The sequence below is a fragment of the Triturus cristatus genome, chromosome 11 (genome assembly GCF_964204655.1).
Source record: "Triturus cristatus chromosome 11, aTriCri1.1, whole genome shotgun sequence".
In the NCBI taxonomy this organism is placed as follows: Eukaryota; Metazoa; Chordata; class Amphibia; order Caudata; family Salamandridae; genus Triturus; species Triturus cristatus.
The window spans coordinates 525443407-525459726 of record NC_140594.1 but is presented as its reverse complement, the minus strand read 5'-3'; the positions used below and the strand labels follow the sequence as shown (position 1 = coordinate 525459726).

The window sequence follows — 16320 nt, the reverse complement described above, 5'->3', positions numbered from 1 at the left end:
CAACTGATCCTCTCCCTGACCAACGACCCCGCCGCCGCCAGATCCAACCTGCACGAAGGGATGAAAGAGGTAGCCGAGTGGATGACGACCAGCCGCCTGAAACTGAACTCGGACAAGACGGAGGTCCTCATCCTGGGCTCCTCACCCTCCGCCTGGGACGACTCCTGGTGGCCTCCCGCCCTGGGCACCGCACCCAAACCGACAGACCATGCACGCAACCTGGGCTTCCTCCTGGACTCCTCCCTCTCCATGACCAGGCAAGTCAACAACGTCTCCTCGGCGTGCTTCAACATCCTACGCATGCTACGGAAGATCTTCTGGTGGATCCCCACCGAGACCAGGAAGACCGTCACCCAGGCCCTCGTCACCAGCCGACTGGACTACGGCAACGCCCTCTACGCCGTTACCACCGCCAAGCTCCAGAAGAGACTCCAGCGGATCCAGAACGCCTCAGCCAGACTCATCCTCGACATCCCACGAACCAGCCACATCTCCGGACATCTGAGAGACCTTCACTGGCTCCCCGTCAACAAAAGAATGACCTTCCGCCTCCTCACCCACGCACACAAAGCCCTACACGACCAAGGCCCGAGCTACCTCAACAGCCGAGTCAACTTCCACGCTCCCAAACGCCACCTCCGATCAGCCAACCACGCCCTCGCCGCCGTCCCCCGCATCCGAAGAGCGACTACAGGAGGAAGGTCCTTCTCCTACCTGGCCGCCAAGACCTGGAACTCCCTCCCGACCGACCTGCGCCTGACCCAAGACCACCTCTCCTTCAGGAAGAAGCTGAAGACCTGGCTGTTCGAGCAGTAGCGGCTCCCCCCCCTCCCCCCCCCCCAGCGCCTTGAGACCCTACGGGTATGTAGCGCGCTTTACAAGTGTCACTGATTGATTGATTGATCTTTCTCGACCTGGGTATCACAAAATGGATGCTGCCAGCCACAGACACGAGTCTGCCCTCCTGTTGCTGAGTCAAGCTCGAGCAGAGGAAGGCCTGACAATAGGTTTCCTGTCACAGGGATGTGTGACCACCTCCCAGATAGGCGTTCAGTGTACTGGGGCTGGGTAGGTGCACTCTGAGAGTGCCAGAAAGTCTGCACTGGGGGCACATTTGGTGTCCCTGTGCATAGTCCAGCTCAAACTGGTTGCATGAGTCATTTGCTCCTGCTCTGGTGCGAAACTGGACAAAGGACATGGGTGCAGAGTCAAGAATTCTATCTTCACACCTGAAGCACCGGACATCGGTGGGCATTTGTCTACCGAGCCCCTGGTCACCCTCAAGTGACCCAGACTCTGTCCCCTCTGCTTTCAGGTTCTTCTCACCTCAGATCCAGGCTTGGATTCCACCTGACACTGTTCATCTTCCCAGCGGCAGCACTTCTTCGCATCACGCTATTGAAAACGACGAGGGTTTCCGACATCAGTTGACCCCTATGCACCTGGCTCCTCTGGGACAGGTAACACGGGTACCTCGGTACTCACAAGCGTGCCGGCCTTAGAACCTTCTATGTTCCAAAGGGTTTGCTTGAAGTCCTCTCCAAAGTGTCCTTAAACTGTAATTTTCCAACTGCATCTTTCCCATAGAGTTGTACGGAGCTCGCGTCTGTGTTCCTACACTGCCCCTGTCCTCCGTGGGCTCCCTGTGTCACTCCTTTAGGTGGTTCCTTGGGGTCCCAGCGATTCTATGTGCTCTAGGCACTGTGTCTAGTGAAGTCGGTGTTGTTATACCATTTTTTTAGTATATGGTCCAGTCTCCCCCTGGAGCCCGCTGTGTATTGTGCTATTTACTGTCGTTCTATTGATTAAGTATTTTGTGCCTTGTGCTCTAATCTCATAAAGAGGTTAGTAGAGAGTGTTTAGTAATAAATGCATATATTTTATATAACACTTGTGTGGTTCTCCTTTCATTTGATTATTCAGGAGGTTGTGATCTGGTAAAACAAGCTGCTTTACATCCCTTCAAGACTTAGCCTGAAGGCTGCTCTCCATAGCTACCACTAGGATAGCTTTCATAAAGGTTATCTTTCATCTAATCACCATAAGGTTCGTTCGGACTGGTACAGGGTGCCCACTTTAATTAGTGGACAGCATATACCAGGCCAGCTTCTCACATAGGGAACCTGTAGAGTCTGGAGGACAGGGCTATGATCTGATAGGGTTCACGATAAGAGTTTGCCCTCTGTGGTCCAGAGCGAAGCATTAAAGGAGAGAAGCCACTAATCTAGCTGCATCCACCTATTGTGAGGAGCAGACGAGAAGGTGTAACCAGGTGTGGATGGGTGTCGAGCACGCCAGAGATCCTATAGGGCATAAGTGTCTACGATATGGTGAAGTACTTCCCTCGATTGGGGCTTACCTCACGGATAGGTGCTGGTGGAGTCAATGTTAGGGTGTTGCACCATTTTAAAATCCACACTCAGAATGACACGGTCAGCATCTGCATGCCCCATATGGGCATAGAGCTTGTGAAAGAAATCTGGATCATCGGTGTTCGGGCATATATGTTGACTAAAATAACTCATCTGTTGGCAAGCATGCTTTGTAGAATCAAATAACTGCCATTCCGGTCTGAGTGGCTCCTACGGAAGCAGAAGGGGATCCTTTTATATATGAGGGTGCAGACTCCACGGGAATCATAGCTGTAACAGGAGAAGTAGTGGTGCGCTCCTCAAGCAGTCATGTATGATTGAGTGCCGTTAGGAGTAAGATGTTTCCTGAAGAAAGGCTATTTCAGCCCCATGGCAGGACAAACATGAAAGGACTTGTTTGCCCTTGTGGGGATTATTGATACCACGTATGTTCCCTGTGAGGAAGGTTACGTCTATTACCTGCCCAGGCCCTGCATAAGATGGCATTAGAGAAGGCAGATGTGAGGAGAACAGTGTCAGGTTGTGAGTTAGCACGTGGTGTACCTGATGTGCAATGGGTAACAAACAAAGAAAAAACAGAAGCAGAACCCCCCTAACCCCCACTCCCCACCCACACCGTTCTATCATTTGCAGTGGCTTGCATCCTGTCCAAGTAGGGACCCTTATTCTAGTGAGGGTAAAGGACTTGCACACCCAAGATAACCCCTTCTCGCCCTCTTGGTAGCTTGACACAAGCAGTCAGGACTTTTTCAGAGGCAACATGTATAGAATTTGTACCAACACACACAGTCACAACACTACAAAAGTACGCCAATCCAGTTTAGAAAAATAACCAATATTTATCTGAGTAAAGCAAGACCAAAACAACAAAAATCCAATATACACAAGCAAAGATATCACATTTAAAAGGTTCAAAATAGTTCAGTCCATAGGAAACTACGGATGTGTCCCTTTTATCACAAAGTTCCTGGGATGCATCAAAATCACAGACGATAACAGGCACAGGGGAGATGAGGCGCTGGAAAACAAAGTGATGCATCGATTCCTTACTCGCAGGGGAGGTGATACGTTGATTACTAACTGGCACGCAGGGGAGGTGATGCATCAATTCTTTACTGACAAGGGAGGTGATGCGTCGATTTCATACTGCGAGTGGAGGTGGTGCCTTGATTTCTGGACACGCAACCTTGGTTTCTTACTACTGGGCTATTACGATGAAGAGCTTGGTGCACAGGTGTGATGCGTCAGAAATGCAGAAGCACTGTGTTGATGTATCAGCGACGAAACAGGCACTACGTTGATTTTTCCAGCAGCGAACAGGTGAAGGATCAATTTCTTCAGCCACACAGCAGGGCCTGTGTCAGAGTTTGCGCTGGTGTCTCAGACGTCGGCAACACGGTGGCCAGGACTCAGTCTGCGGTGATCTTTTTAGCTGCACAGTAGGTGCTGCGCCGATTTTTTTACCACATAGATGCACATTTTTCAACCGCGCAGCAGGACTGCAATGGGAAAAACATGTGCTGAATGGCGATGCGTGCATTTTCAGGGTTGTTTGCAGCAAAACCACCTCCAAGTGCCCAGAACTGGAATTGTCACCACTAGGCAGGTCAGAAATCGCAGCTGAGGAGTTCAGGGGCTGCAGATGAATTCTTTGATGGCCCTGAGACTTTTTAAAAGGAGGCAAGCACAAACACACCCTTTGAGAACCTTGGCAAACAGGATACAGAAAGCAAAGTCCGCTTCTTTCACTACCCAAGGCTGGTGGAAGAAAACAGCTTCTTCCCAAGCTATCCAGCATCTTGGATTCCCTGTCCAGTGGTGCAGCAGGGAGTGCCCCGTGGGATGTAGAGCCTTGGTCCACCAAGCTCTCTGGGTTGGGCTGTTGGGTGAGGAAGTTTGGTTCCCCACTTGCGGGGCAGTGGCAGGAGGCAATTGTCCTGTTCACAGGAGCCCATGTGCTGGGCTTGGACCAGGTTCTAAATAGTTCATCTGTTAGTGCTGTATTAAGAGGGAGCAGGGGTTTAGAAGCATAAGCTCCCAGTTGTAGCACTCCTGTCAAGATGTTAGTCTTTACTGCCACAGAGGATCCAGGACCTCTATAGCCATGGTAGGGAGAGAAAGCATACCAGTAGCTGGGGATGTGTCCAGACCATTGGCATATCTAAGTTCCTCACACCAGTCCAGATCCTGACCTTCTAACTGATATTTTATAGGCTCCTGTGCCCCTCCCTTCTGTCTCAGAGGCTGAGCCCTTCAGAATAGGGCTCAGATTCTGACCTAGGAAGCAGGGGACTTGTCGGTGCTGGCATCGGCGTTGGTCGACGCGGCTCCCTGTCATCAGGTATCAGAATGGGTCTGGCGCCGCCAGTGGGATAGGGAGCAACAGTGTCAGGGGGAAGGTCAGAATGGCACAATGGCAATGGATCAATGACTGGATCTATGGGGGCCCATTTGAGCGGAAGCCATCAGTATGGAACCAGATGGGACTCCCTCTGACCCTGCAGAACCTGTAGGTGCACAGGAGCGGTCAGACTGCCCAAATAAGCGGTGCCTGGCCTCGTAAAATTCTTGTACCTCAGCAGGGTTCACTCTTGCTAGTGAAAAAGCTGGGAGGCTTGGAGTCGGCCGTGGCAACGATTTCGTAGAGCCGTGCCTTGAACATAGATGCTACTTCATCACGTCAGCTGACGGACAAGGGAAGTCGAAGCACTTTTCAACTTCTTATGCTTCTTCCCCAAATGTCCAGATGACCTAGAATGGGAAGAAGACGACTTGTGGCTCTTAGAGCAGTCCTGCAACCTCCCTCTCAATAGGGACAGAGGTCTCAGAGGAGGCACAAGACGCAGCGTTACCTTTGGGGTTGCTAGTATCCTTGGGGACCACTCCCTCAAAGCCTTTGGTTTCATGACCTGGCCGTCCAAGTATGACTTGGAGTCATGGTCACGCTTTGCACACCACAGACACATGAGCACATGAGGTGTGGGTCTGTAACCGGCATTGCACGATGACAGACGTCACACGGTTTAAACCCTGTCTTTCACGAAAACATCCTCGACACAACCAGGATGAAGAATTCTCCCAAAAAGAACTCGACAAAATGTCCCAAAAAATCTGTCAAAAACTTCCTGAGGGATAGCTCTTTCTCTGGATCAGCGTTAACTGGCACAGAAAGAAAAGTACTCTATGTCAGAGCACCAGGGTGGCACCTATATAGGTGATGTGGGCATTACTTCCGGCGCAGATGACGCCATGTGGAGCCTATCAACACCACCTACCGGCACGCAGGAGTACTGCTTATGCAAAAATCTTCTTGATCCAGTCTTGATGCATGAGAAATTCAAAGGTAGGGGGTCCGTGCACAGAATTCTCTCTACCAGATAATACATTACCAAAGGTATGTAATTTGTCCCTATGATCAATATGAAAAGTTGATCTTCATGAGAGACAGGATAGTTTCTTATCTGGCTTTAGCTCCTTAGGAATTTCATTGGCTGGTAGGTGGCACAGTGAGCCCCATGTTTGGGTTGAAACATTGCTTGGCTCAGGCTAAAACCTCATGGACCTTATTGGGGGATGTGGTGTGTTTAAAAAACAAAATACATATATGTTAGACAAAGTGGTTTTCCTATAAGAGAACAGCAATTATTTATTTGGAAATACTCGCATAGAAATACATTGAGGTGAGGGCACCCAGTTTGGTGCCACCTGTTGCGACAAATTTTGCTTGGCTCAGCAATTTACGTATAGGTACTATAAAGGAGTGTTCCATTTATTAGAATCAATATGAAAATCGGTGAGCCACGCTGATCGAGATGGAAGAAAGGATGGTAACTTATTTGCCTATAGTTCTATAGGAATGCATTGGCTTGAGGATGGCACAGTGGGGACAGGTGGAAAAGTCTCTTGGCTCAGGCTAAATAATTATGGAGCTGGTAGGGGGATGTGGTGTATTTGAAAAACATCCTACATACTTTTGAGCCAATGTGTTTTCCTATAAGTGAACTATAATTACATTTTCAAATCTAACTACGTTGCAATGCTTTGAAGTGAGGGCAACTAGTTTGATGCCACTTGGTATGACAAATTATGCTTGGCTCAGGCATTTTACATACAGGTAGTGTAAAGGGGTGACCTCTTTATTAGACTCAATATTAAAATTAGTGAGGCAAATTGATCTTAATGGGAGAAAGGGTTAGTATGTATTTGTCTATAACTCCATAGGAATGCATTGGCTTGAGGGTGGCACAGTGACCACAGGTAGAAACATTGCTTAGCTCAGCCTAAGTCCTTATGGAGCTTATAGGAGGACACAGTGTATTTAAGATTTTTGTGATCCAATGTGAATTTCCTATAGGAAAACTACATTATGATTACTCATTGGGGGAGAATTCCTTAGGGGTGCCTTGAGGTCAGGGCAACCAATATGGTGCCACAAATTATGATAGGCTCAGACAATTTGCATACAGGTATAGCAAAGAGGTGCTTCATTTTTTAAGATGAATATGAAATTTGAGTGTGGCAAAGTTGTCCCATGTTTGGTGGAAAGCTGGCTTATGTCAGATTAAATCCTATTCAGCGTAATGGTGGTATGTGTTGTGATTGAAAAACAAGATATGGCAAGGCAGAGTCTGATAAAATGGAGTAAGCTGAATTATTTAAGGTTGTGATTTATATAACATGTTGCCTGCAAATAAAATGCTGGTTAAATAAAAAGCTAAGTTCAGGCTGCTAATAAGATGCTGGCTAAATAAGAAGATAACTTCAGCCTGTGATTAGGATGCTGGCCAAATAAGAAGGTAACCTTTGCCTGTGGATAAGAAGCTTTCCGAAGAAGAAGCTAACTTCAGCCTCATACTTGAGTAGGTGCTTCCTGTGGTGAGGATAGTGAGTCATTTTCAACAGAGCCAACACTGCTGGTCTTGAACAGTCATCATAGGTGCTCATCATATGTACCCAATCTTTAGCACTGGCAAAACAGCAAACAATAGCAAATAATTGTTATCCCTAATTATGTGTTCTTGATCTGTTTCACTTTTATTTTCTCTCAGGCGCTCAGCAAGCTTCAGATTTGTGTTATGATGCAAACTTGAAAGGTGTTGACCATGGCTTCTGCTCATATTCAAACGGGAAATATATTGCTTGCAACACCAAGTAAGTGTGCAGTGCTATAATGTTAATTTTGTCACTTAAAAAGACTACTATGCAAACAGTGGACTAAGAGATGTCAAAAACAGATAGAGACCAGTAAAAAATGAATATTGAAATACTGGTGTGTTTTTAGGTATTCACTTTAAAGATGATGTGGATGGAAAAGTCATTTTGGAGGTAGTTTCATATTTATGTGGAAATATATGGACCATAAGGAGGATTAACCAGTGGTGTAGTTTGGCTCATTTTGTGTGAATTCCACTCTAAGCCAATCTTCACATAGCCTCACCATCTTCACAGGTTCCTGGACCAGCCTTGATTTTCTGCCCCTTCAATTTGAAGTTCCCTTTCGCTTGGGCTTCTCTCTTTCTCATGACCCTATGCTTCGTAATTTCCATCAACTGTTCTCTGTGGCTTTTGTCCCTCATTTCCATTATGCATTGGAAAGTATGCTTGTCTGACAGCTAGCAGCCATAGATGTAAGTGACACTGTGTGATCTCCTGACTTAACAGTGAGAATCGGAGGCCTGGAGGATTAGAAAGAGAAGGCAAATGAAGGCAGCATCAAGGAAATATCAAGTGGGAAGTGAGTGGCAGCTAAGGCTGCTAAGGCCAACCCCTTATCAGCAAAATTAATAATAATTCAAACAAGACAGCATCCCTCACAGTGTTTCTGGGACATAGGACACCCACTAAAAGGTCAGAGTCATATGGGTGACTTCATGGTCCCCATTTTTCCCCTAGTTCCCAGCACTGCTACTTAACACAGTTGTGTGGTGTGATGAAAAAGGGTTTCTTAGACCTAAGGAGTTGGGGAGAGCAGTATCTATGCTGAACAACATTATAAATTATAAAAAGTAAATAAAAGTGTGCCCATATTGAGGGAGCTGGACAATGTAGAAGACTGAGCTGAAAGTTATAATCGCAAGAGCTAACAGAGAACATTGAAAAGAGGCTGAAAAGTAACCAGGCTTTGATTGTCACTGACCCGTAGACATGACAGAGGAAATAATCCAGTAGGGTAGGGAAGAAGGGGCGCTCCTAATGAACCAATAGCAAAGACCACATGTGTATTCCCTCTCAGAGAAATAAGTCCATGGCAAAATGTAATTATTTGTCAACAATCCTAGAGAAGTCTACAAATGAATACGAGGAATAAAATTATTATTTGCATTTGTCATTGTAGGAAAGTGGAATATAATGTGGTATGGCTGAGTCACCTTACCATGCAATATTATCCCATACCCCAAAGAATGGTTCTTGGATTCACACTAAAAAATCCTTCGCTTAGTCCCAGTAGAGTGACAAAGAGCAGCCACGCTTTACTAGAGGAACATGTATTAAGCATTTTTGAGTACCAACATGGATGATAGTAATTGAAACAACTTGAGAGAAATCTGACACCAGTTTATAAAAATAGAGTGTATTTCTATCTAAATTTAGACACCAAAATGAACAGAATGGCATACATAGAACTGGAATTATTGTTTGTCAAATCAATATTAAATAAGTGCAGAAAAATACATGAAAAAGATAGCATTGCAGTCAATGGCAAAAACCTCTAGTGACAATTGGTTGTTGCAGGTTGGGTTACTTGGAACCCTAACACGTTTGAGGTCATGCGGCCCCTGGGCCAGGCCATGACAGTCAGATCAATTTTACCTAGCATGTGGAGTCTGGGTGCAGAATTGTCCAGGCTGTCCTTAGTGCTGATTGGGAGCCACGGTGGTACTGATTTAACTGCTTTCATGGTGCTACAAGAAACAGAATGCAAAAACACAACAGATACACAGCTGCTGGTGTTGGATCATGGCTGGGCAGTGTACCCTGTAGATGCAGCATTGAATCGGGGGTTTGGTTACCCGATTAGAGACCAGCAAGCTTTGGCAGCGGTAAGGCCATCAAAAAGGTACTGGTCCTTCACTGGGTTCGGGATGTGAGGTAGTTGCCTGAAATTACGGGAAAGATGGGACTGTAACACTCACAATGCACTGAACAAGCAGAATTTATGCGAACCCACAATGCACTGAACCAGCAGAAATTATGCGAACCCACAGCTGGTCAGCGATTCTTTGGATTTGTTGGGTGTTTTTACTTGCAGTTTGCATGTTCCAAGGGAAACTGAGGGTGCTCCGGACTGCCACAGGGCTCCCTCTCTTTGGGAGTGCTGAGTTTTAACCAAGGGCAAGGGTTGTTCACTGAGTTCCGAGTCTGTTGCCTCAGTGAAAAAGTATCCCTCTTTTGCTTTGGTGCTGTGGACAAAGTTCTGTTGCTGGCAACATTGGTCTCCTCTTGGTCCTTGCTTGATGCAAGTTGCTTAGATCAGAGTCTGGGTCCATTAAATATTAGATTAAGGGGAGGTAGTGGTGTGGGAGCTAGTAGCAAATGGGCAGCAAGTCCTTTTTGTTTTTTATTTTTTTATTGATGAAGTAAAATTGCAGCAGCAGGTTGTATAAATACATTATTTAAAGCACGTTTTGTTAAGTATCCATAAATACAGATATTCAAAGAGTCAAGCTCGAGTGGAAAAAAGACATGCACATTCAGATTCATTCACTACCAGAGTTATAAAAAACCAAGTGGCTTATTTAAACAAGGATACCCAAGTTGCAAACGACCCCCAGATCCTTTTCGCTTTAGCCTTTTACCTTGTTGTTCATAAAGTGCTGACTCCATACTATAAATATGCAAGAAACGCCCTTTCCATTGTTGAAAGGACGGAGGCAAAGGGTCAAGCCATGCTGAAGCTACACATAGCCTAAAAACGGCCATAGCAATACAAATGATGCCTTCCCTAACCCCATTATCTGATTCACCAGTCGCCAATAACATAAACTGAGGTGACAAGGATATGTTAACTTTTAGTACATCGCCGAAAAAACCTATTTCCTGGCCCACTAATTCTTGGTTAGGGCAAGTGGAAAACATGTGGACCAGATCCGCAACGGATACCTGACATCTAAAGCAGCAGGTCCCCACATCTCCACCCCATTTGGCAATTTTTGCTGGTGTTATATATAGGTCAAAAAGTGTTTTATAATGTTGTACTTGTAAATTTGCTGAGCACAAAACTGCCTCCCCCAGCTCAAGTGATTTCAGAAAGCCAGTGTCCGACAGTTTGACCCTCCCCTGCCACTTCACTTCATGCTTGTCCAGGTTGTCCAGTAACCCCTCTAGCTTGCGAGATGGATGAGCTTGTACCATTTGTTAATATTTCCATTAGAGGGATCTGTTTAAAGAATGCCATGCCTCCCGCATTCCTCAAAAGGAAATTCCTCAGCTGTAGATATTTAAAGAAATCTAGAGGGCCAATATTGAATCTACCCCTGACCACTTCAAAGGACGTGATATGATCCCCAAACAAGAGATCCCTGATCCTACCAAAACCCCCACTTTCCCACCTCGCAGGCCAATCATCCAAACAAATACTATGGAACTGATCGTTCCTGGGCAGAGGAGTGTACCTGCTGTATCTACCCATCCCAAGTTTTTTACGTTACCATGATCAGTTCTGAAAGGCTGTCATCAAGGTCTTACACCAAGTTCTTTTGAAGTAACTTGGCTCAAAAAATGTCAGCAAACAGCCTCCGGCAGTTGCCCCAATCAAAAGTTGAAAATTGAAGGGACATACCCTGGCGCATCTCCCTCGCTAGCCTTGTCATTAAATAAAGGACCATAATATTGAAGTGCTGCTGCTAAGTAGTATAATTTGTAATTCGGGAGTCCCCGGCCCCACATTTCTCTAGATAGGCCCAGAAAAATATTAGCCCTTCTAGTCCTCCCATAAGACCAGATAAATCTAGCCACCAATCTATCCATTAATTTAAACCAATCATTATGTGTCTCTAAAGGAATTGTGCAAAAAACATATAATAACTTTGGCAACACCATCATCTTGACAAGGTTGCACCTGCCCATTATTGAGAGTTTCAGGTTATCCCAGCGAATAAAATCCTTCTTGACTTTTTCCAAAATAGGGGATACGTTTAAATTTTACTATAGTATTTACCCTTGCTGTGATTTTCATTCCCAAATATATTGCTTCATCGACAGTCCTGCTATCAGTGGCTGAAGTAAATTTGTTTATAAGGACCTGAGTTTTAGCCATGTTCAACAAGAACCCTGATTGATTTCCAAATTCTTCAGCTATCATTTCCACAGACCGCAGAGCCCTGTCAGGATTAGCTGTAATTATTGCCACATTATCAGCATAGTCCAGCATCTTAGTGTCCCCGGCCTGGAGGCTAACAGGGAAAATGTCCAGGGAGACTTCCAACTGCCTAAGAAAGGAATCTATGTATAGTGCAAATAACAAAGGGGAAGAGGGACAGTTCTGTCTCGTTTCCCTTTCAATCGAGAATGGCTCTGACTCACCCTCCATGTCTTGCAGACGAGCAGTAGGGTTAAAATACATTACCCGTATTGTATTAATGAAGGATGTCTCCAGGCCATTAGCCTCTATATTCATCCAGAGATAGTCCCACGAATCCTGTCGAAAGCCTTCTCTGCATCGAGTAGGGCAGCCCTCATCGGCTTCAGGACATCAGTGGCATCAAATAACGCGATCACTTGCCACACATGATATACAGTTCCCCTCGCCTGAATAAAGCCATGCTGCTGAGGGGAAACAAGATGATGTATTACATTACTTAGCCGACTCGCAAAAATCTTTGAATATAGCTTTATATCACTATTTAAAAGAGTGATTGGCCTGTAAGAGCCTTGAGCTGTGGAATCCTTGCCTTTATTTAAAAAAATAACAATATTCGCCATACACCAGGAGCCTGGTGGCAGTACCCTCATCTTATTTCATTAAACAATCCCAGCCTTTCCTTATGGGTTTCTCTATCAACAAAACCTTATAGAACTCTAAAGGAATACTGTCTGTTGCTGTGGCTTTGCCTGATGGTAGAGCTTGGAGAGCCGCCTGAAACTCCTCTAATGAGACAGCCACCACCAATAGAAGTCCCTCCTCTTGGGTTGCTTTAACGCCAGGCACAAAATCCTCTGAGATCCAAGAGAGGCCCATAGGGGAAGATTTATAGAGAATCGGAGAAAAATTTCCTAAACGCCTCCCTGATCTCGCCGGGATCTGTTGCTACTCTACCTTGCATGTCCCTTATTTGGTGAACATGCCCGCGGCTTGCTGTTGCCTAGACCTAACTGCGAAGCGCTGTCCCACACGTTCACTGTACTCATAACATTCTTGGCTCTTAACTAGGTACCTCCCAGCAGTTTTCTCTGTGGTGAAATCATTCAAGCATGCCTTGGTTATGGCTATTGACTTCACCACTGGGGTCAAATCCCCATGCTTCCCACAGCACTAATCAATTCTAATTCAAAAAGACTATGTTTTTGATATAATTCTTTAATCTGTCCCTGTCCTCTCTTTTGTTTAGCCAAGCTGAACCCCAGGGTTTCACCCCTTACTGTTGTTTGAAGGCATCCCACACTATTCCAGGAGAAGCACTACCCTTGTTGATAATAAAATATTCCATAATCCCATCCTTTATATGGTTCATTAATCAGGATCAGACAAAAGTGCCCTCTCAAATGACCATTTTCTAGCCACTCTTTTGACTCCGTCAAGTGGGAAATAAAAAAACAATAGGGTTGTGATCGGACATTACCCTGGGATAGAGTTCCACTTGAGCCTCCTTAAGTAAGACCGGTAAGACCAAAAACTAATCCAACCTGGCAAACCTGCCATGGGGGGCTGAGTAATAAGTATATCCTGCCTCACAGGTTTTCAACGAAGGCCAAACATCAATTTAGTCTACATCTCTCAATAGACTTTTCAATGATCTCGCGGTTTGTGGCTTACGCCCAGCAAGTGAGAGGCTACTGACCCAAAGCCCTGCTCTAGATCCATTTAAGTTTAGAGCCCCACAAACTACATATGGTGCTGGGCAAGAAGGCAATTCCATAGCTAAAAAGTTCAGTAAGCCAGGACCATCTAAAACTGGGGCATAAACTCAGCACAGTGTACAAACACCATTGCCAGCTTTGCACTCCATTATTACCTATCTGCCCGTATTGTCCGCTGCCTTACGACCTGGTGTAATTGCATTCCCTCTAATTAAAATAGCAACCCCCTTAGTCCTAACATCCTGAGTTGTAAAACATATTGCCTTCAGACCTAGAGAGTCCAACACAGCACTGGCGCCACGTGCTATATGAGTCTCCTGAAGACAATAAATATCTGCTCTTAAAAATGTAAGATCTTCTTGCAGGCTTTTTCTTTCAGATCTGTCATTAAGCCCACAGATATTAATTGTGGTGGTACGGAGCTTAGCCATCCTGCCAGAAGATTGCTTAAGCCACCAGCAATGTCCTGCCTGGATTGATAGAATTCCTATACTACCAAGACACAATCCTGCACCCGGTCATATATTCACACCCCAGCCTTCCCATCAATACAACCCAAAAAAAAAAACCTACTAGAAATACCTTGCTGCAATTTAAATACCACTTCGTCCGATCTCATTCCCAACACCTTTCCCCCAACCTCCCCCCAAAAAAACACCCGCACCCGACACCAACCCCTCCCCTCCCCATACCAAGGAAAGCAGCCAGACCATCCAGATCTGTGTGATGGAGATGGCAGAAAACACTGTGAGCTCCCACCGCTACACTCTCCTCCACCCCCACATACTAATGTGAAAAAAACATAAGAGATACTGCCAGCGAGTCCCTAAACCCCAATAAAGAGAAAAAAACAATACCAGAAATACTGACGAGAAACTCAGCTATGTTTAGCCTACCTCGCCATTTTCCTGAGCTAACAGCCATGAGCTATACATTACTTCTATCTACCAAAAAGATTTTATAGCCTGGAGCCAACAAATAAGCCTTGAAACCTGCTTCTTGATAAGGCTTAATGACCTGCCACAGACGCCACCTGCGTTCTACTGTTGTGACAGAAGCAGGGACAACAAAAAAGGAGGACTCTCGGTATTTCCCTTTTGCCCCTGGCTGAGCCTTTTCAAAAATAGCTTGGCGTAACAGGAAGTTTCCAAAAAAAACTAAGACGGCCCTTGGCTGCCTCTGACTTCTGCTGCCCTCTGTGAAACTGTAGCCTAATAGCGGATATCAATGGACCCTCTGATCTTCCCATTCCCAATCCCCCCCCACAAGTTCAGGAAAGGCTTCTTTAAAAAGGTCCAGCATAAAGGATCGTATATCATCCCCTTCCAAGTCTTCAGCGAGCCCCAGAAACCGAAGAGTGTTCCTTGTCTGGTGGTTGTCCAGATCCTCCATTTTCCACATAGCATCAGTCATTTGGGCATTATGGGCAATGGTCTGTCCGTTAACAGCAGTTATCTCTGTTTCCAAAATGGTTGTTCTCTCCGCTATACTGTTAAGCTGCTCGCCAATCTCAGAGCATGCCTTCCCAATTTTTCTAACTGCACATTCCAGTTTTTTTCCCATCTGCACGGGTCTCAGTTAGGTTCTTCTTGATAGAGTCCAAAATCAGGGCCAGAGCGGGATCCATAGTCACTGCCCCTATAGCCTGCGAAGCACCCACCGTAGTCTCTGCCTGGACGGACGCTATCTCCGGCGTTCCCAATATCTTCGTGCGTGAATAGTCCCATTTCAGCCTGCCACCGATGGTAGACTTTTCCCTGTTCTTCCGTGAGTCTGTGTTACCCTTAGCTCTCCTCCGATGTCTTTGACGCTTGAGGGCTTGAGGGCTGTCTCAGGTGCTTCAAGAGTGCTAGAGCCTGATGCTTAAGAACTGCACCCAACTTCACTTTAACTGGAGCCAGAGTCCTCCGAGTGAGAATGAATGAATGAACGAATGAATGAATGAACGAATGAATAGGACACTTACAGAGCACATGGCTACCAAAGGCCTCCCAGCGCTATGAACCATCAGTGTGTGAGATCGGCTGGTGCCATACCACTAATTTCTTTATTACAGCCCAGATTGCTCATAAGAACACCGCGAGCCAAAAATTGTGAGCAATACATAACTCAATGCTCTTTCTCTGGGGCTTCCTAGTTTACCTCATTAGTGATGCTAACCAACTCTCCATTTTCACCAATGTCTCGTAATGTATATAGCGGTACAAAAGGGGGTGGTGATGGACAGAGCATCAGAACCAATCAAACACTCACACCCAGTCAACAGATCTGCCACCCCAGTTCAGACATGGCCATATGCAAATCAGTCTGATCCTGTGCCTCATGGGAACAGTCCATCACCACCCCCTTTTGTACTGCTTTGTTCGCCATAAGTTGGCAGGGTATGCTCAGACGTGAGTCCCTTGCTCACTTTGCCACTGGATTCAAGCAAGCCTGGCTGAAGAGGGCTGAAATGCCAGAAACCGGTCCTAGGAAGCTTGTTTCCGGTCCAGGGAAGGCATGGCTTGGCAGTTCGGGCTGGACTGTTCCCATGAAGCACAGGGTCAGACTGATTTGCATATGGCCATGTCTGAACTGGGGTGGCAGAGTGGGCTAAAGAACGGTGATGGATCAAACCCAGATCTGTTGACTGGGTGTGAGTGTTTGATTGGTTCTGATGCTCCGTCCATCACCACCCCCTTTTGTACCGCTTCGTAATGTATATAGTCCCAACTCTGATGAAGAAGAGCCCTTTTAGGGTGTGGCCTCTCCTGCCACCTCGATCTCCTCCTGCTGTGCCGATGATATCCAAGATTGATAATCTGATAGAGGGCCAACACTCTGACCCAGCTTGTTAAGCTCCTGGAGTGCCCCCTGAGCTGTCTGGGCCACACTTCCACCCTTAAACCTAAAAAAGGCAGTGGTAGCTGGCTGTGGTGGGGCCAGGGATGGA

The 16320-nt window shown here is 46.1% G+C and overlaps 1 protein-coding gene across 1 annotated transcript in view; it reads left to right on the top strand.

Moving 5' to 3' along the window:
• LOC146784513 (zinc metalloproteinase-disintegrin-like berythractivase) overlaps window positions 1-7527 on the top strand; it is a 2362040-nt gene extending 2354513 nt beyond the window's left edge. Inside the window, exon 15 of the mRNA XM_085632969.1 lies at window positions 7421-7527. Within this exon, the coding sequence (XP_085489095.1) occupies window positions 7421-7527 (107 nt within the window). The remainder of the gene's footprint in view (window positions 1-7420) is intronic.
• The last annotated feature ends 8793 nt before the right edge of the window (window positions 7528-16320 follow it).